Source organism: Thermobia domestica, chromosome 9 (assembly GCF_964235325.1).
Source record: "Thermobia domestica chromosome 9, izTheDome1.hap1.1, whole genome shotgun sequence".
In the NCBI taxonomy this organism is placed as follows: Eukaryota; Metazoa; Arthropoda; class Insecta; order Zygentoma; family Lepismatidae; genus Thermobia; species Thermobia domestica.
The window spans coordinates 135640585-135662734 of NC_137462.1; the positions used below are offsets into that span (position 1 = coordinate 135640585).

The 22150-nt window shown below is 36.0% G+C and overlaps 1 protein-coding gene across 1 annotated transcript in view; it reads right to left on the reverse strand.

The window, feature by feature from the left end:
* Positions 1-6560, reverse strand: part of LOC145661031 (ornithine decarboxylase-like) — a 63580-nt gene extending 57020 nt beyond the window's left edge. The window contains exons 1-2 of the mRNA XM_081726468.1: positions 6458-6560; positions 3552-3628 (exon numbers count right to left, since the gene is read on the reverse strand). Coding sequence (XP_081582594.1) covers positions 3552-3628; positions 6458-6560 — 180 coding nt within the window. The remainder of the gene's footprint in view (positions 1-3551; positions 3629-6457) is intronic.
* Positions 6561-22150: the final 15590 nt, after the last annotated feature.

Consider the following 22150-nt stretch of genomic DNA (forward strand, 5'->3'; position numbering starts at 1 on the left):
TAGGGTGGGTGCGCCATATATGGAATACGTTCCTAATATAAAATACCAGTCTATTTTGTCTGCTATGTGCTGCCACCGAATAGACTCTACGTAAACTTGTGCACTGTGTCAGCCTCCGTCTGCGCATGAGTGGCTTGCTGCCGATCAATAACATAACATTTTCTTTTGTTGCAGAATAGTTTTTTGAAGAACTTGAGTTTTTCGGACGTACATTTCCAGGCTGCTGAATATACGCAAAGAGGCATATATTATTGTTGAGTTTGTGATATTTAGATTACATATATAGTGTACCATAAGGGCATAAAGATTCAGTATACAGAGAGTCACGTAAGCGTATGTAGGAAGATAACTATCCAAAATGGCGATTTTCCTAATATGGAATGCCAGCAGGATCCTAATATGGAATATTCCTAAATAGGTTCATACGTGTGTGAACTAGAAGTGATGAAGAATAACAGAATTGTAAGTTATAATAGACCTGACATAGTTTTAGACCGTGCATCAGAAAATTCTCCTAGTTGAAACGTTTTGCATTTGTGTTGTCTGTCTACATGGTGTCCATAAAGTCTGGATACATGGGGAAAAGCACAATTTAGTCAAGTTAATGTTAATGGATAATATTTTCAACATGATTTCCGTGCTGTTCAATGCATAATTTGATGTGCTTTGCAAGATTAATGTGAACTCGATGAAATAGGACTGAATTGCCGTTGATTTCAGCATACCGACTGGTAATGCGTTCTGTCAGGTGATTTAAATTTCTCATCTTCATCGAATAAACTTTCTTTTTCAGCATATCCCAGAAAAGGAAAACAAGTGAAGAAAGGTCTGGCGAACGAGGGGACCACTTCACATGACCTCTTCTCCCAATCCAGGGAGGGAAATTGTCATTCAACCAATCTCTAACAGTTGCAACAAAATGGGCAGGGGCCCCATCATGCTGAAACCAGTCTGGAAGTCCCGCACTCAAACGCTCAATTTGAGACATCAGTTTGTCTTTCATCATGTTTAGATAAGTCTTACTAGTTATATGTTGATCAAAGAAGAAAGGTACTAGCACGGAACGGGGTTTCTCCAACATACTGCCTATTTCTTTAAACTTGGTGATTAATTTTCCGACGGCAGTAAAACAAATAGGCAGTAAAACAATGAGGGTGTCGAAGGTTAAATTCTTGCGCATTTTTGCGATACGATCATCCTTTTCGTCCACTTAAGAGTACCAACTCGACTCGTTCTTCGTTAGTCAGTCATTATTCAATCTGGAAAAATAAAAACAAATTACTAGAATTTCCTATTTGCTCAGACTTTATGGACAACCTGTATGTGGGTATCTGTTTGTGTGTGTCTGTGTGTCTCGCGATAACTCCAGAGCACATCAACCAATTCGAATAAAACTTTCACAGATTAATTATTTGTTCAAATGTCTCAACTGCCGTGTCGTATACAGTGTTAAGTGACAGTACCGGTTGAAGTAGTGAGTCCGCTACCACAATTACAGCCGCAGCATCGCAGCACACGTAGTCGAAAGCAAGGTGGACAAAAGTACTTACGAGTACTCCGCACAAAAACAATTTAGAAGCTGCTTCTACTTCATCACAACGGGCCTTTACCTCATCATTGCAAGTAATTAAAAAGATGTTTAGCTTACTAAGCCCCACCCAGCAAAATCCAATCGAAACAGCCAAATAAAAGGACTTCACACTACTACAAATTAGATAGTTAATACGAAGAATCAGTGAATGACTTGAAAGAAAGTGGTGACAGTTTAAGTGATCCTACTGATGATGTTGACGATGATGAAGAAAGCGGACATTGGGGTAAACTGTAGTCGCTCAGTGCAGGGGAGGGAGATTGGTTAAAATGCCCAGTTTGTAAAAGGTAATCCCACGAAATGTCTCCCGAGAAAGGTGGGGAAAAATATGTTTGTGACCGTTGTTCTGCAAAGTAAAATTGGTATCAAAATTTAGACGCCATAAGACACGCTAATCCAGTATGTTTGAACTTTTTCTTTTATATATATATATTTTTTTTTACTTTATTTGTCGCACGTAATTTGATTCCCGTTCTATTATTTTTATTATTGGTTGTAGCTAGTAAACATACTTATTCCAAGTTAAAAGATATTATAGCTACTCCAAAAGTTAAAATAAGTAGATATTATAGCCTATTACAGTAATTACAAACATAGACCTAATAATGAAGAAGTCAAGTCAAGTTCGATAATTATCTTTGTACTACGTAAAATTCTGGTATTTCTGCTGTTTTATATTTTAATTATCTTAACAATGTTACGTAATTTTATGTGCACTTGTCTTATAGACCTACCAAATGTGAGATATAGGCTACAATGCCTACAACACGACATTTGGATAATTCGATCATGGGCACGATCCCTGCTCAGACCACCCACCCTGAGTGAAGTTTTTGTGGTTTTCCTCAGTCCTATCAGGTATGCCGGGATGGTTCTTTTCTTGAGGTCAGGATCGAGTCCTTTCCAATTCGTAGACTTATCTTAAGGGCCGATGTGATCTCGGAGTTGGGCCTTTGCTCCTTTTCTTGAACTAATAGATAAATTTATTTCTTAAATAAGCAAATAAACTGCTCGAACGCATTGACCATGTTCTAATTATTCAAATGTCGCATTGTAGGCAGATGCGCATATTTTGTTCTAGTATTCCATTTTAAGAACAGGTAGTGTTCCATATTAGGAGCGGGGTGTGCCTAATATGGGAAATTGAGTTTCTTTCAATTTCGTAATATTGTAAAAATCAATATTGTTGAACAAACTTTCATACCTGTATTTTGTTTTACAAAGGTACCACAAGTATTATGATGTATAATATTTTTATTCTGGAATACACGTTTCTGAGAAATACAGAAGAAACAAAAAGTATTCCATGTTCGGTACCTTTACCCTATTTGCAAAGCACTGTGTGCAATAAGTGATCAAAATGACTTCGTGTTTTACTCCCGTTAGAACTCAAATATGTATAGTTTTAAAAACCATTTTATTATACTACATACAGTTATACATTTTTCCTTCTCCTCTCCACTCCGTTTCATTTTCTTCCCGAGAGAATTGAGAAAATCAAGGTCGAAATGTCATATCTTTAGAAGCAATGCAAACTCACGTATAATTTTCAAAAATTGCTTTGGTCCAATTCTGAAATTAATTTTATGAACCTAACTTTTACAGAGACGATTCTTAACATACAAAATACATATAGCTGCAGTATAAAGTAATATTCTACACTGATAAACACTGTACAATGAAGGCTATAGTCTCCACTTACTTTCTGTAATTTAATCGATACTTTAAAGCTTCAATTTACTCGTAAGAGAATTATTTTATAATGAATAGCTTCAATATTTGATGAACAGATAATTCTGAAAGAGTTACAATTCTAACAGTTCGCAAAATATACTCTTTGTACCTTATCAATGGAAGAATATCTTCTTCTACTGAAACATCCTTTCTGTTTTTATACTTATAATTGAATTTCCATTATTATTTCTTCGATTTCTATTCCTTAATTTTATTAAAAACTTACTTTAGAAGCACAATCAAATCCAGTTCCAAGTGCTGCTAATATTTTTAAAACTGCTGGACTATTATTACATTTCACAGCTGAAAGACAGAAATAAAAACAACAGTTTAATATTATTTTACAATCATAAATTGAATATACATACAGTATATTATATAATACGAGGCGCATATCAGAAAAGGGTTGATAACTTTAAAGTAGAGGTGGTAATATTGGTGAAATTGAACAGTGAAGGAGCATGTTCTAATACTCTCTGCTTGCAACAGGGGAGATGAATGTAATTTACGGACAAACAGTAATGAGTGAAGGGAGGATTATGTAATGATGCAAAGAGTTTTGGAAAGGATGTACGAATGTTCATTACGATAAGCATAGTGGAAGGCCTAGTGTTCAGACGAACTAAATGGTGAAACTCGTTTACGAGAAAGTGCGATCCAATTGCCGGTTCACAATAGCTGAAATCGATACATTTTCCAGAAGTGTCTGCGAAAACAGTGCGCCGAATTGTGTCTGACGAGTCGGGTTCTCACCAACTGTGTGATGTGGGTGTTAAAAATACTGACAGATCTCACAAAGAGCAAAGAATGGAGGCTACAAAAGATTATTTGGCCACTGGGAGAGAATGTGTATAATCTTTTCCTCATATTTTTCTATGCGTCGAAGGATGAAACCTAGATATCATAGGCCACCGGGGAGTCGAGGAGTATTCAATGCAATAGCAGCATTCTGGTTCTCCTAAACCGAAGAAACTGAAACAAACATAAGTTCACAGAGTCATTAAACCGTGTTGTTGATCCAAGAGGATCTGATTCTCGTGCATTTTTTGTAACCAAGACGAACAGTTGCAGCAGATTTGTCATTGCACAATATAGTAAACACTGAACAATATCCCATTCCAAATAGACGGAGATTAATGCTAAACTCTGGAATTCTTGTGATTCATGACGACGCTCGTCCACACACATTTGTTCGTACTGTTGAGACAATTTTAAGATTTTGACGGGAACTATTCAATTACGCCACTTACAGCCCCGGCCTTGTCCCAAGATTTCATTCTTTCCTTTCATCTGAAAAATGTAGCTTGCATCGAAGTGTTTCGATGGCAGTGAAGTAGTCAAGACTTCAATTGTGGTTTGGTTACATCCTCAGACGGCAGATTTTTAAACAGATGGTATACGAAAGCTTGTGCCAAGTTAGCAGAAACATCTGGAGGTTACTGACAACTGCGTCGGAAAAACTGCCAAGGTATGTACTTGTATATCAAGTTCAATAAATTTCTTCTATCATTTTCTCTTTTTTAACAACGTTCATTTTGACACGTATCTCGTACATTGCACGTTCAGTGAAGAAGAGATTTAAGTCAATTTCTAGTCATTTTGGATATATTTCTTCTTTAAGTTCTCTGTTCGAAGCTTCTTTCGGAGATTAAAAGATACAAAATATTCGTGAGCAGATATTGGAAGTGAGTTCTACAATAAGAATAATTATGTTACTTTATCATGCATTTAACCTTTTTCACTAAACTTTATGTAGCTTTCCGTGACAACTTTCGTAATTGAACTTCCTTGCGCTCTGAACGGCACGTACAGTGTAGTAAATTGACGGAAAATGTTTATCGGAAAGAAATTTGCTACATGTGAGAATCAACAGCTGTGATTTCAAATAACACAACAAATAAGACATACAACTGTTGAAGGGGTAGCAACAAGTTCATAGAGGCAAAACTAGTAGGAAAATGTGTTGTGATACCAAGAAGTAGAGACAGAATGTTCAAATTAAAATTAGAATTCGACATGAAAAGTGTTTCCTGCATGAAATAAATATTTCAGAAGTAATTGAAATAATATCAAGTATAAAACGACTTAAAACGTTTAAAACATATACTATGTCAATTAGTAGTCTACAAAATATAATACAAAATTTATTATAACTGGAATAAATAACTGGAACTGGAATAAAACTGGAATAACTGGAACTGGAACTGGAATAAGGTCAAATTACCTTGTAAAGTGACATCCACATTATTTTGTCAATCAATTTGTCATTATGTACGGGAAGTTTAAATGAAACGCTCTCCGATGGTTATGCATATTTTAGGATTGTTACTTTAAGTAGTAAAAATGTATAGTTGCTTGGTTGGAGTTAAGCGTCTCTATTTAATACTTTATAAATGCAGGGACGTATTCGTTTTTTCACTCGAAGTCATTGGCTGCTTTAGAGAATACGTACATAAGATTTGAATAGATAAAACTCCCAGCTTTCATGACAAATACCCCATATTCTGTTCGGAATGAAAGCGCAAGAAGATAATCAAATAGAATTATCTTAGGCTAAAATCATTGAATCTATGGACGATAGTACATTTTCTTCTCTCTTATCATAGAGAGCCAGACTCAATTGAATATCCTATGGTATTAAATTTGCAAGAATGCAAAATTTATATAGAATATCTTAGCGATCCTTTGGAATCCAGAGAGACATCGTGCAGGTTGAAAAGAAAAAACTTTAATTTTCTCCCTGGAAATTTTACAAAGCTATTTCCAAAGTTTATTGTATTCTAACACCAGAAAGTACACCACATCTGAAGTGAATCACAATAGGAAATCATACTATTTTTTATGCTGCACTCTGAGCCACTAAACCGTTACTATGTCCTTACTGTTTGTACCAGGCTAATTTTGGACAAATTACCTAAAAGGATAACATCTTTTGCAGATGACCTCTTGGTAGGGTTGTTTACTTTTTTAAAAAAATCTGACAAAAATACGAGAGTCATTTAACTCCAAGTGGCAACATAGTTGAGAAATGGAATATAGTGAATCACTCACCTCAAGAGGCTTACAGTCCTTCCATGTTGTCTCCGCCAGCCTGTTAAACCCTTTGCCAGATATCTGGTAATCGTTGAATACCTGTCAAAGTCTCACATTGTGAGAGTGTGTTGACAGTGCGCTCTAAGGCACGAACAATGTTGGGAATGGCTCTGAAACGTTTGCCCCTGAGAGGTTCTTTCATTTTTAGGAGAAGATCAAAATCGCAGGAGCTCATATCCCGGGAGTATGGCGGTTGCTCCAGTATCTCCCAACCCCATCGTCGTAACCGAGTCTGTATTGGATTGGCTGTATGGGATTTGGCATTGTCGTGTAAGAGAATTGGTGCAGACTCCAGGAGGTGTGGACTTTTGCACTGTAATGCTGGTCTCAAATCGCGAATGAGGTATGAAGCATAGTATGCAGCATTGATGGTAAGGCCCGCCCAGTGGAACTTTATGTGACAGGATAATGCCTTCGTGGTGGTAAGGCATTAGCATCATTACCTTGACGTTTGCTGTCTCTTGCCTAAGCTTTTTCGGTCGTGAAGATTCTGGGTGGCGTCATTCACTCGACTGATGTTCCAATTCAGGCTCGTAGGATCTTCTCCACGTTTCGTCACTTACAATAATGCGGTGCAAGAAGTCATCACCTTCCTCATTGTAACGTTGAAGGTGTAGGCGCGTACATTACCACCTGTGTCACTTTTGAACCTCGGTCAGAGCATTGGGTACCCATCTGGCTGCAATTTTCCGCATGCCAAGATCTTGTGTTAGCATACGAAACACTGATCCGGAAGAAATGTTCAGCTTCTATTCGAAATCACTAGAAGTCTAGCGCCGATCACCGTCAAGCAGTGTCCGTAGTCTTGCAAGGTGGATTTCGCCCATAGCCGTTCTCATATGCCCTCCACTGTGCATTTTGTCTGTTGACTGTCGTCCCGCCTGAAGTGCTCCAACCCTTCTCCCTACTGTCCGATACGGTAGAGCAGCTTCACCACAGGCCTCTACTAATCCTCTGTGAATAGTCATAGCAGTTTGCCCTAGTGCCACATGGAATTTCATAAACACACGCTGTTCTAGACGCGTGAACATTTCGTTATGGCGGCATTTCGCACAACAATTACTTTAACAATGTCTACTCGCCACACACACAGTAATATGTGACCGCAGCAGCGTTGAACCGACTCGTACACATCCACGGAACACACTGCGTTTCTAATTTGTCTCCTGCTCACACGACACTACAATCATAGCAAGGTTGCCAGTTCGAGTTAAATGACTCTCGTAAAATTCTAAGGTAAATATTTGGATCCAAGATGGACGGGATTGGGTAATAGGGGAAACTTTTTCACAAGGAACGACATAATTTATAAGGTTTACTTAACAATGTTAGGGCATTCAGTCTATGAAGCTCGGGTTGGCAGATCAGGTAGCGGGAAAAGAAGAAAACAGAAATGTTTTAAAAATTTTCACTGGGAACCCTATTAGAAAAAAATCATTGGAAAGACCTAGGTGCAGATGGGGAAAGAATAATTAAAAGGTTCTCGCAGAAATAGGAATACAAAGTAGAAACTTGATTGCGGTGGCTGAGAACAGAAGTCAACAGAGGGTCTTCTGAATGCGGCACTGAACCTCCGGTTTTCGTAAGCTGTAGAGTTAGTTAGATGTAGAATTTCCTTCACGACCCTCGTTTCGACTCTATTTTGCGTTAGTCAACTTATTTTACTCCAGGATAGATCATACACGGTATACTACTATGCATATTAAATAACGTCTCTCGTTATTCTCAGCTAGAAGTCTATAGCATATTTTAAATCAAAGCTTGTTTTACAGAACTTTCCCCACTTTTACTTCGATAGTGTGATAGTCTGAAATTCTTAAAAGAAGATATGTGTAATGAATGATACGAGCTCAGACTTATTGCCCTCACAAGTTGCATTTTTAAATTCTTTGAGCGAGTGGCGAACAACCTCCTAGTGTAATAGTTTTTACAGCAATTTATCTGTTGAACAACTTTCAGTATTGATTTCGTTCTGTTAAATTCACTACTAGTAATACGACTCATCTCGAATCCCAGAATCAAGAAACATTGCTCCATCTCACAATGTAGTTGTTATAATCTTTTTATACGAAGGTTTCTTATACAACTTGGCATTTCGAATTATTTTTAAATAGCTTGGTGACTGGAGTCCTAGTGACCATAATTAACAAACTGTCATACTAATTAACAATTCTGAATAAACGTCTGTGTCATATTATTTGTAATTACATATCAACACTATTCTATTTCAAATTCGAACTTCCGGGCGCGGTCTGATGTAATTTGATGTTCTCGTCATTTATTGCCAATCGAGATACCGTAGCAATATTACTCAACATTTTCAACTTAATTCAATCATCTTGTTTGTTTATTCAATGAATTATGCTTCCTTTTTCTGACATAAAAAGAAAAGAAAATTCAGAGTTCATTTCTGCTTCTAGGAAGCTTGCAATGTTGATCAAGATTTTCTCAACCATTTCTCATATGTTAAGATTGTCTGATTTGTTGAGTTGACTTTCGATTATTGCTCAAGGCAAAAACTACTTAGTCATACTCTTATTCATTTTTGTCCCCGAGCTGTAAATTTAATTCGTGTGTTATCCAACTGCAACTCGCATGCTGGTCGTTGGGAATAAGATATAATCTATTTAATTAAGATTTCCTTTAAAAACAAGATTTTAATATGTTAACTGAAACATATCATACGTATTGAATGTAATTATAGTATATGCTTGTTTTCAATCCTCTTTTAGAACTTCGTTAGAATGTAAATTCAGACTCATAGCCATTGAATTGCTGGTAGATCGCAGTTTAGATTCTATAAGTAGATAAGTCTGATCAGGTTTATCTTGCCGTCCTGGCTAAATTAAAATTGTATTAAGCCCATTCTGCTTCCGTTCTTTTGGTGCAGAGACATTGATAAACAAATTTCTTCTATCAATTCTAAAAAAGCACGAAATGCTTGCAACAGCAATGTTTTCAAGAAACCTTGATCAACACACCAGAATTCAATATCCAGAGATTTGAAGCCTAGAGGTAAGATGTTAAATAAAACACTTTTACAGAGCGGACTAATGATCAGTTGATCGAGTAATGTGGACAGACATGCATTTTTCTCGCAACTTGTATTGCTAAATTTGCGGACTTTTTACAAGTTCAGTTTCCTTAACAACTTTTCATACAACTCATATGCTATAAATGCTCTTCAATTAACCCAGGATTAATACATTTGTCACTACTTCATCGTCACCATTTCTTCATTGAATAACATCCAAGAAGCTGATCGTTGTCTTTTGCGTTTCTCAGCACAGTTTGAGACAGAATGGGAATACAAGAAATGAACGGTATGCTTTCGTGTGTTTCTTCGTGAATCAACACTTAAAGTTCTAATATACCGTGTGGTAGAATTTAGTGTAACTGGGATATGGACAAAATCTCGCGCCCGAAATATCGCCGCCCAAAATCTCGCCGGCCAAAACCTCACGGGGCCAAAACCTCGCCGCCCAAAACCTCGCGGGACAAAATCTCGCCGGACCAAACCCTCGCGTGGCCAAAACCTCGCAGCCAAAACCTCGCGTGCCCAAAACCTCGCAGGATAAAATCTCGCCGGGTCAAAACCTCGCGTTGCCAAACCCTCGCCGCCCAAAATCTCGCCACCCAAAACATCGCGTGACCAAAACCTCGCCGCCAAAACCTCGTGGGTCAAAATCTCGCCTGCAGCTTAATAAAAATTCAGTGTAGTATAACAATATCTGTTGCTTTCTTATAAGTAAAAAGAAAAAAAGGATGGAACAGCTTAGTGTTGTGAGAGTAGAGGCGCCGAATTCTACTTCGCCCCGGGGGTCGAAATATCTAGCTACGGTTCTGTATATATATATATATATATATATATATATATATATATATATAACTTTAACCCCTTAGATGATGTGTTATTGAGTTCAGAGTATCATCATTGAACACAGCGACCCCGAAGACTATGGGGACAAACATCGTGTACGTGAATTTCCTCTCACTATCTCCTTTCCAACATTTCATTCATTTCTCATTATTACCGTCTTGTCATTATTTTAATGTAATTATGTGTTATTAATAAATATATACATATAGTAATATATAGAACATTCTACATTGAAGAAATCGTCGTGGAGAGGTTTTATCCTCACGACATTTCTTCCCAGGCGACACTACGTCTCGCTTAATTTAGACCAGTCGAGATTCTGTGTCGCGAGATCATTACAACGAGGTTTTGGTCAGGCGAGATTTTGGTTATGGCGATATTTTGGGGCGCGAGGTTTTGGGTGACGAGGTTTTGGCCAGGCGAGGTTTTCGCCCCTCGAGATTTCGGCCCGTGACGTTTTGGCCGGCGAGGTTTTGGCCAGGCGAGGTTTCGGCAGTAGAATAGAGGGGGTTCATCCCCGTGGGAAACTTTTGGCCTAATTTTGGCCCTAAACTGACCTAAACCAGTGTGTTGCTATGCTAGAATAAGGAAGTATACTCTTGGAAGCCTACCAGATGTAAAAACAAGATAAAACATGCCTTTTTTCGTCTCCTCATCTTATATCGTTTAGTTATTTGAACCCCCGCCACCCCCTGCTCCTCCTGGAAAGCCGAATATGTCGGAGTCAAGTTTCGACAAGCCCTTAGTTATTATGTTCATAGCCTTTTACGGCTACGAAAATTTTGGTGATGGTAACCCACTGTTGCTATGCTCATAGTCTTGGACGCCTAACATAAGTGTTCTCATCTTATATTGTCTAGTTATTTGAACCCCCGTCACCCCCCTACTGCTCATGGAAAGCCAAAGAGCATAAGCGATTTAGCCCCTTGGACCTATTCCCCCGAAATGTCTGTAGGTTATGAACTGAAAGCATGATATTCAAATGATCGAAGCTTCTCAGCAGATTGTATAAAATTGGTCTTAGTTGCTAAGGTAAATATTATATTTCATGATTTTTTTAACACGTGGGATAAGAAACAATATATGAGTCTCATAACGAAACACATACCCATACATTCCTTCCCCAGACCTCCTGCCAATGGATTCCAATGATTGAGTATATTCTAATAGCGGAAGCTTCTCATAGCATATCATATTGTTTAAAAACGTAGGATGTGAAATGTGTTATATGGATATTCACATGATGATGCCTGTTATGACAAGTAATTAAATCACTTATGTAGAGAAATTAAAGATCAGATTATGCCAAATGAATTTGCTGCTTAGTTTAAAACCGTGACGAGAAATTGTAATATAACATATTCCCATAGCACAAAAAACTACGTCAACGAAATTTAGAATTGAAATACAGTCCCATATAGATACCTGTATAAACAAAATGAAACATGACTTTCCCAAGTCTTGATGTGAAAGATATTATCTTATGTATTGAAATCGTAACGAGATATGTTTTCAATTATGGTAGGCATGATAGAACTTGTTATGATATGTTTTTTGTAAGGCAAACACGCGCACGTGTGTGTGTGTGTGTGTATGTGTGAGTTTGTATACAGAGAACATTTGTGATTCAGTGTAAACGTGTGTGTGTGTAGGTCCTCTTCACTTCATATTTGAAATAGTGAGTGTGTTTGTGTGTCTTTGTGCGTGGTTGATCCGTTGGATGACTAGAGTTGTGAATAAGTGCTATCATAGGACGATTTTATTAAAATAGGTAAGTAAAAAAATATATTAAAAATATTACGGTCTATGATTATTCCTGAAAGAATAAAACAATATGTTAGGTCTCCATTTAACTATAAATGTACTTCAGACAGTGTATTTTCCATGCGTTTCCGCGTTTGATAGAGATGAAATTCTAACGTTAAAAACACATACATATAAGCGAGTTTGTATGATGCTTCTGTTCGCTGTACGTTGATTTCTGTGAAAATGATAAGATGGAATTCTTGAATGTTTTCTGACTCGCATTGCAATTAGATATCAGCTGACGCAAGAAATGTCTGTAGACTTGGTGTTTTAATTTTGATAATATAATGCATAGCTGTCTGTCTTTCTGTCTGTAAATGAAATCTTTGAACAATGAAATGAAATCTTTGAGTTTTACGTCCCACAATAACGCCAACAAGGTCTGACTGTCTTTCTGTCTGTAAATGAAATCTTTGAACAATGAAATGAAATCTTTGAGTTTTACGTCCTACGATTATGCCAACAAGGTTAATGGGAAATCTTTGAGTTTTACGTTCCACGGTTGGAAATCTTTGAGTTTTACGTCACACAGTTATGTCGGTTATGCTAATGGAGACGGTGATGATGAGAAATGAATGGAATGTTGGAACGGAGAAAGTGGAAGGAAATTCACGTACACGGTGTTTGTCCACCAGAAAGTTCATTTGATTGGAACAGGATTTTGAACCTGCGACGTGTTATGCATACGGTGTTTGTGCACCACAAAGTTCACTTGATGGGAACAGGATTTTGAACCTGTGACCCCATACACCAGAGGTGTACGCTCTATCACTGAACTACCGTCACCCCCAACCCCCCAGCTAAGATCGAACGAGAGAAACAATGAAATGAAATCTGAGTTTTACGTCCCACTCTTATGATGATTAGGCTAATAGGAAATCTTTAAGTTTTACGTCCGACAGTTATGTCGGCTATGCTAATGGAGACGGTGATAATGAGAAATGAATGAAATGTTGGAAAGGAGATAGTGAGAGGAAATTCACATACACGATGTTTGTCCCCATAGTTTTCGGGGTCGCTGTGTTGAATGATGATACTCTGAACTCAATAACACATCATCTAAGGGGGTTATTTTTGGGGGGTCTCCAGGGTTGATATCGAGACCCGTAAAAATAATTTAAAATGAACGATATTAGTGTCAAATACATAGTTTTCGGGGTCGCTGTGTTGAATGATGATACTCTGAACTCAATAACACATCATCTAAGGGGGTTGAAGTTGGGGGTCTTCAGGGTTGATATCGAGACACGTAAAAATAATTTAAAATGAACAATATTAGTGTCAAAAACATAGTTTTCGGGGTCGCTGTGTTCAATGATGATACTCTGAACTCAATAACACATCATCTAAGGGGTTAAAGTTGGGGGAGTCTCCAGGGTTGATATCGAGACCCGTAAAAATAATTTAAAATGAACAATATTAGTGTCAAATACATAGTTTTCGGGGTCGCTGTGTTGAATGATGATACTCTGAACTCAATAACACATCATCTAAGGGGGTTGATGTTGAGGGAGTCTCCAGGGTTGATATCGAGACACGTAAAAATATTTTAAAATGAACAATATTAGTGTCAAATACATAGTTTTTCGGAATCACTGTGTTCAATGATGATACTCTGAACTGAATAACACATCATCTAAGGGGTTAAAGTTGGGGGAGTCTCCAGGGTTGATATCGAGACACGTAAAAATAATTTAAAATGAACAATATTAGTGTCAAATACATAGTTTTCGGGGTCGCTGTGTTGAATGATGATACTCTGAACTCAATAACACATCATCTAAGGGGGTTAAAATTGGGGGGTCTCCAGGGGAATAAGTATAAAATTCACGTACAGAACGTTTATACATTAGACAAACACTTGAAGCAAACTGTGAACATACATTTGTTTCACTCCCCATGAAATAAGAAAAAAAGTTACAATTCATTTTAACTACTTAAAAGGTATGCTATTTTTTCCCTTGAAATTTCTGCTTTTTCCGTATAATGAATTGAAATTTATGTGTATATATACTGTTTATATTTATTTGGAATATGGTTATAAGTAACCAGTTCATTTCTTTTTTTATTTTAGGTTGAATACAAATAAAGATAAGTGTATCAGACTTTCCTTATCCTTGCCGATATTATTATTCCATTGTTAATAACTTATATATAGCCCTTTTTTATTTATTCATATATTCTTTTAAAGCGCTTTTATTTATATTCTATTTGAAATAATACTTATATATCCACTATTTACATATGCATATCGGAAAATTTTTCTTTTGCATTACGTATATACATCCGATTAGTAAAAATGGAAAAGAAGTGTACGCAAGAATTATTAAAAGAGATTACCGCATTTATTAAAGACATAGAAGAAGAAGAAGAGGTGATCGAAGTAAATTTAGAGACGCAAGTTCTTCTAAGAGAAATAGATGCCGTAATCGGAATAGAAGAAGAAGAAGAAGATTATGATGATAGGAAGGAAGAAGATGATGAAATGAAGAAAGGTATACAAAAGGAGGAAGAACTCATAGAAGAAAAATAAGAAGAAAAAGAAGAGACGATCATCAATACCGAAGAAAAAGAAGAAGAAAGAGATGCAGCTAGTGAAATTCAAATTGCATAAGAAAAAGAAGTATATGAAGAACAACTATTAGAAATATTGGAAAGTGCAGGTAATAGAATGATAACAGAAGAAGAAGAAGAAGAAGCTTCCGAACGTATTGCCCAAATTAAAAAATGGTTACAAGAAGGAGCAAAAGAAGAAGAAAATGTCGAAGAAAGAACAAAAGAAGAAGAAGAAGAATTGCTAAATCTACCGTTATCCCAAATAATAGGAGAGACTTACAATGAGGAAGAGAAGAAGAAGACAGAAGAAGATGAGTTCTACGAAACTGAGCTAGAAAAATGGATTACCAATTTATTTCCCAATCCTGAAAAAGAAGAAGAAGATCAGCAAGAAGTAATATATCCATCAATTATGGAAATATTAGCTGAGGCTAATACAGAATTTACAGAAATAGAAATCGATTTAGACGAAATAGAAAAAAGAATGGACGAGTTGCTATCCGTATTTGCAGCAGAACGAAACTCAGATGTGCAAGTAGGATTTGGAAATAACAGACGTAATGATGAAAACAATAGTTTTCATAATAGAAGAACGCAGAAGACAATACAGAAGATACAATATGGAGGGTACAATGTTAAGATTCCGCCTAGCCCCCGTGCGTGCAGGTGAAAACCCTTTTACTGCAATTGAAACAAGTCTAGGGCTTTAATAGATTATTTGCTACGTAATGTGGACCAGCATGATTACGTAGGAATAACAATTACAAATGAGAGAGAAGGACATCGCCTTTTTGGTTGTAGTTCAGAGAAGCAAGAAATCTCTCAGCAGAAGTTCTATGGACAAGTTATGACAAAGTACGGCAAAGTAATGCTGCATTTCTTATAAATGAAGATTGCATCGTAAATTTTCATCATGTGCGTATGCCGAGAGGACAAGGTGGATTGAAACAACATATTATGAATACCGAGCAATATGTAAAGACAAAACGTGGTATTGTTACAATTAAGAACAAAGGTACAAGGTGTTTAGCACATGCAATCGTCGTTGCCATTGGATTAAAAAATACAAGGGAAGAAATCAAGCCGAATACAGAAGATATGTAAAACAATATAAATATATAATTGAAAAAGAAGCAGAAGACCTATGTGAATCTGCTGATGTAGATCTCAGTCATGGTGGTGGAATTCCTGAAATTGGTAAATATCAGGAATACTTAAAGGATTATAAAATTACAGTGTATAGGGGCTTTTCAGGAAGTGATGTTATGTTTGAAGCACCACGAAGTGATAATGAAAGAACACCTTTAAACTTACTCTTCGTAGATAACCAATACAACGTCATTCAAAGCTTGACAGCATGTTTTAGCTGTAGTTATTATTGCGAAAGTTGTCATAAGAAATATGAAAACAAGCATGCACATTTGAAACATTGTACAGCTGTATGTTATCGTTGTCATCAGAAGCCGCCATGCGACTTTAAAGAAACCCATATTACTTGCAATGATTGTAATCGAGAATTTTATGGACAGTCATGCTATGACTATCACAAGTCAGCGCCGTATCAAAATGGAAGGCCTTAATGTTCCATTGTGAAATGTTGTGTCCAGTGTTTGAAAATTTATGTCGTAAAAGAAAAAGGTTCTCACGTATGTGGAGAAACTTATTGCAACATTTGCTATGCTATAGTACCACCTAATCATGAATGTTACATGAAAGTGAATGAAAGAAGAAAATCAAAAAAAGCCAATGAAAAGATTATCATGGAGAAGAAAGCTATGATTGTGTTTTATGATATTGAATGTACACAAGACACTAAAATAGATGAGGATGCAAACATATATGAGCATATAGCTGTCTTGGTTAGTCAGCATACATGTTACAGATATTATGAAGACAATGACATCAAAAATAATTGTATCGTGTGTGGAAAACGAGAAAATATATTTGACGGAGAAAATGTAATAGAAGACTTTCTAAAACACCTTCAACAGCGATGTCCAAACATTAAATCAATAACATGTGTAGCCCATAATTCTAAGGGCTATGATGCACATTTCATCATTAAGACCATGGTTGAGAAGATAAATTGGACTCCAGTAGTAATCATGAATGGAGCGAAAATTCTCTCTTAAAATAGGGAACGTAACATTCATTGATTCACTAAGCTTTCTTCCTATGCCTTTAAGTAAATTAAGTGGTGCATTTGGTCTTCAATCGTGCAAAGGATATTTCCCACACTTTTTCAATCGACGTGAGAACCAAACATATGAGGGTACACTTCCAGACATTAGATATTATGGAGCAGATACCATGAAAGTAGACGGAAGACGCAAGTTTCTCCAATGGTATACTGAACATCAAAACGATACCTTTAAAACGAAAGAAGAACTCATCCAATATTGTGTACAGAATGTTGAAGTATTACGTCATGCATGTATTTCCTTTATGAATACATTTGAATCTGAAACAAATGTAAATCCCTTACTTGAATGCATTACAATCGCCAGTGCATGTAATTTGGTGTATCGTAGAAATTTCTTAAAGGAAAATACGATTGGTATCATACCAAAGAACGGGTATCGATGGAGAGATGTCCAGTCAATTGAAGCAGTACAATGGATAGCTTGGGAAGAAAAAACAAGAAACATACAAATTACCAATGCTGCACGTAGTAAGGAAAAACGAATTGCATCAATGAAAGTAGATGGTGTATGAACAGATCCCAATACAGGAAGAATACACGTGTGGGAATATGAAGGCGATTTCACACATGGATGTATCTACTGTTACCCTAACGACAGAGATAAACTCATCTATAACAATGCTACAGATACCATGGAATTTCGATATGAAGCAACAGAGAAAATCCAAAAATTAAAAGATTTTGGCTGTGAAGTGCATGAAATATTGGGTTGTGAATTTAAAAAACAATTGGCAGGAAATGAAGAGATGAAGAAGTATGTTAGTAATCATCCGTATACAAAGAAATCACTATTAAATCCTCGTGACGCTTTTTATGGAGGACGTGTGAATGCCATACGTTTGTATCATAAAGCACAAGAATCTGAAGTAGAAACAATTCAATACAAAGATGTTATTTCGCTTTATCCGCATATTTGTAAGACTAAGAAGTTTCCAATTCGTCATCCTACTATCTATCTGCCTGGAGATTCAAATATTCCCACCATTGAAGAAGTTGAAGGATTAGTTAAATTAAGTGTTCTACCTCCAAAAAATCTCTTACACGCAGTTCTTCCTTACAAGTCAAATGATAGATTCATGTTTCCACTTTGTCGTATATGTTGTGATGAATTAAACCAGTCATCTTGTAATCACAGCGATGAAGACCGAGTTCTATATGGTGCATGGGTAGCAGAGGAAGTAAGAAGAGCATTAGAAAAAGGATTCAAAATAATAGATATTCATGAAATTTGGGCATATGATGTTGTTCAATATGACGAAGAAACAAAAAGTGGCGGCTTATTTGCAGAGTACATAAACACCTTCCTGAAAGCAAAAACGGAAGCTAGTGGATGGCTATCATGGTGTGAAACAGATGATCTAAAGCAGTACATTCAGCAATTTTATGAAAAGGAAGGAATACGTCTCAATGAAAAGAAAATTCAACATAATCCAGCACTTAGGAGTTTAGCTAAATTAATGCTAAATTCATTTTGGGGAAAATTTGGACAACGTGGGAACATGGGCCATGTAAGCATTATTAATGATCCAAAGGAATTATATGAGAAATTAACATCTCATGATATAGACGTTCATCAAATATTTCCAGTAAATGATGATATGATATATGTATATTCGCAATACACAGATGAAGTTCCTGTTTCACTACCAACAGTAAACGTCGTCATAACCGCATACACAACAGCACAAGAAAGATTAGAATTGTACAAGTATTTAGATCAACTGCTAGAAAGAGTATTGTATTTTGATACAGATTCAGTCATTTATACGCAAAAACCTGGTGAAACTACAATTCCAACTGGTGACTTTTTAGGCGATTTAACATACGAAGTACTCGATTATGGTAAAGAGGCCTATATTTCAGAATACGTCTCGGCTGGACCCAAGAACTATGGATTACGTATTTTTGATCCTAGTACGAAGAGAGAGTTTAAAGTATCCAATTTAGGGGCTTTTCATTAAACTATGAATCTTCAAAACACCTAAATTTTGATGTAATGAAGGAAATGATAGTAGCTAATGAAGAAGATGCGGAAGAAGAAAAAGAATCTCGTCCCACGGAAGTCAAAATTACCAATGAGAAAAAATTTGCCGCAGGAAAGACCATACTATTGTCAGCATGCCCGAAACAAAATTTTTTAAGATAAATTATATAAAACGACGTAGAATACGGAATTCATATGATACTCTTCCATATGGCTACACTACTTCCAACAAAAGAAGAAGAGAAATGTAATAAGGTCCTTTATAAATATACGTATGAAGAAAGAATGATCATACTCTTTAACATGGACACGACGTGGAAACATCCCTTTTCATGTATTGTTGCCGGACCAAGTGGATGTGGAAAAACTTCCTTTGTAATACGATTCCTGTCCAATTTATCACGTATGGTTAATACATCGTTTCGTCATATTTATTGGTACTATGCAGAATGGCAAAATGCATACAGAGAAATTTCGACAAAAGTACAATTTATTGAAGGATTACCTCGAACAAAAGACTTTTTACCTGAAACTGGACCACATCTTATTATTATTGATGCTCAAATGTGTGAAGTGAACCGCAATATAGTTGATTTCTTTGCAAAGGGTTCTCATCATAGAAATCTTAGTGTACTATTTATTACACAAAACTTATTTCATCAGGGAAAAGAAAGCAGAGATATGAGCTTGAATTGTTCTTATCTCGTATTATTTAAAAATCCAAGAGATAAATCACAAATTAAACATTTGAGTTATCAACTAACTCCTGAGAATCCAAAATTTCTTCAAGAAAGTTTCAACGATGCAACAAAGTTACCATATGGATATTTGTTTATTGATTTAAAACAGGATACGCCAGATGAACTTCGTTTTCAAACAAATATCTTTCATGATGATATTTATCATTACGTTTATGTTCCAACGAAATAGAAGATGTGTTTATAATGTTTGTTTTAAACTGTGTTTCTTCATTCTGACAATATGTTTCAAGAGTAAAACACGGAGATCTTCGTACGCTGAACAAAGCAAATCCTAAATTACGTAAAGCTATACTGGCCAATGCAGACTCTTTAGTGATTCGAAGTATTTGCGAATGTTGTTATAATGGATTAAAAGGGAATGTACCTCTTACAAAGACATAGAAAGCAAGATTAAAGCGATACAAGAGGACGCTTCGATATCTTGTGAAGAAAGGAAACTCCATCCAAAAGAAGAAGAAGCAATTATTAGTGCAACAGCAGGGTGGATTGCTACCGGCATTATTAGCTCCTATTTTAACTGGCGCATTATCAAGTTTACTATTCCGTTAGTGCAATGGAACACACAAAGAAGATGATTTTAGTTCCACCTGAAGTTCTTAATCGTATACAAACACCATCATCATCATCAGCAGCAGCAGCAGCCCTGGAGAAACGTGAATCTAATTTGGATCAAGAAATGCAAGAGATTTTACAGTTATCATTGCTTAGTGATGAAGAAAAGTGGAATCAATATAATAATATTCTTCAAAAATATTTACAAAATAATACGAAAACAAGAAGAACCTGTGACACTTTCAATTACGTCAACTAAATCAGAGAAGCCTGAAGTAGAAGAAGAAATATTATTATCTATACCCAAAATGTTTCGTAAGAGCTGAATTACTACTACATAGAATGAAACATGATGATAATATCACGTGGGATAGTAAAGGAACTGTTTACATCAGAGGTGATAAACTAGAAGGATCTCACATTGTAGATTTAATTTCTGATGTGTCGCGACCCCGGAAACACATAAATCCACTGGGATGGGAGAAATTGTGTAATTATTTATCTTCTAGTAACACACCTCAAGAACTTATTGGAAATCCAAAACGTTTGTCATATATTTTTAACGACGAACTAAAGCATCACCAACAACATCATCGTCAAGGGAAAAAATTCCTCTGAAATCGTTTCCAGAAGACGACGAAGAAGAAGCAGAAGAAGAAGAAGAAGAAGAAAAGGAAAAAGTAGTATCTCCTATAAGGAAAAGGAAACGTACCTGTAAACGTCCAGTATGGTCAACGTGGAAACCGTAAACAAACAGTTAAACAATATTTACTACAACCCTTCACATCCTGCATCGTTTTCAACTGTTAAAAATTGTGGATAGCTACAAAGAAGAAAATACCTATACATTGTATAAGAAGATGGTTACTGCAACAAACAACATATACGTTACACAAACCTGTACGTCGTCGTTTTAAAAGAGATTTCTATCTAGTGAATAACATTGATGATGAGTGGGAAAGTGATATTAATGATCTTCAATCTCTTCATAAATTTAATGATGGATATCATTATATTCTTACAGTGATAGATGTATTCAGTCGATATGCATGGGCTGTGCCATTAAAATCTAAGAGTACAAATGATGTCTTAAAAGCATTGAAACTTGTGTTCAAAGACAGAAAACCAATTACATTCCGAACAGATAAAGGAAGTGAGTTTACTAATAAAACAATACAGAAGTACTTAGAGGACAACAAAATAAAACATATTACAACTAAAAATCCTGATATAAAAGCTAGTATTGTATAACGTATTAACAGAACTCTAAAAGAAAAAATGTGGAAGTATTTTACAAAGTATCAAACGTATAATTATTTAAATGTATTACCTCTTCTTGTGAAATCATACAATGAAGGTTATCATTCAAGCATAAAGATGCCAACTGCAAATGTTTCTCAAAATAACCTATTACAAGTATGGCATAATCAATATGATAATAAAATAAAGAAGAAGAAGAATAATCCAAATTTCTCAAAACATCTTAAGATTGGTGATACAGTACGAATTAGTAAAACTAAACGTACATTTGATAAAGGATATATGCAAAATTGGACTTGGGAAATATTTAAAGTGAAGAAGATAATACCAAGAGATCCACTTGTTTATGAAATTGAAGATTTAAACAAGGAACCACTGGATGGATTTTTTTACAAAGAGGAATTACAACCTGTGACGTTATCAAAGACATTTTACATGGATAAAATCATACGTACAAGAAGAAAAAGCAGCAGAAAAGAATATCTTGTTCATTGGAAAGGATATCCTTCTTCTTTCGACTCCTGGATACCTGCATCATCCGTAAAGAAGATCGAGAAGTACAATGGAACCTGATGGAAATTTTTACGTTACGCTTCCTAGTAATAGTTCTATGGAATATTTTTCTGACAACACCTTAACATCATACACTACGAAACTTCATCAAAGAATGGAATTCCATGAAAAGTGGAAAGTGGCTATTGTTGAAATTCATTATCCTCATTCAGTATTA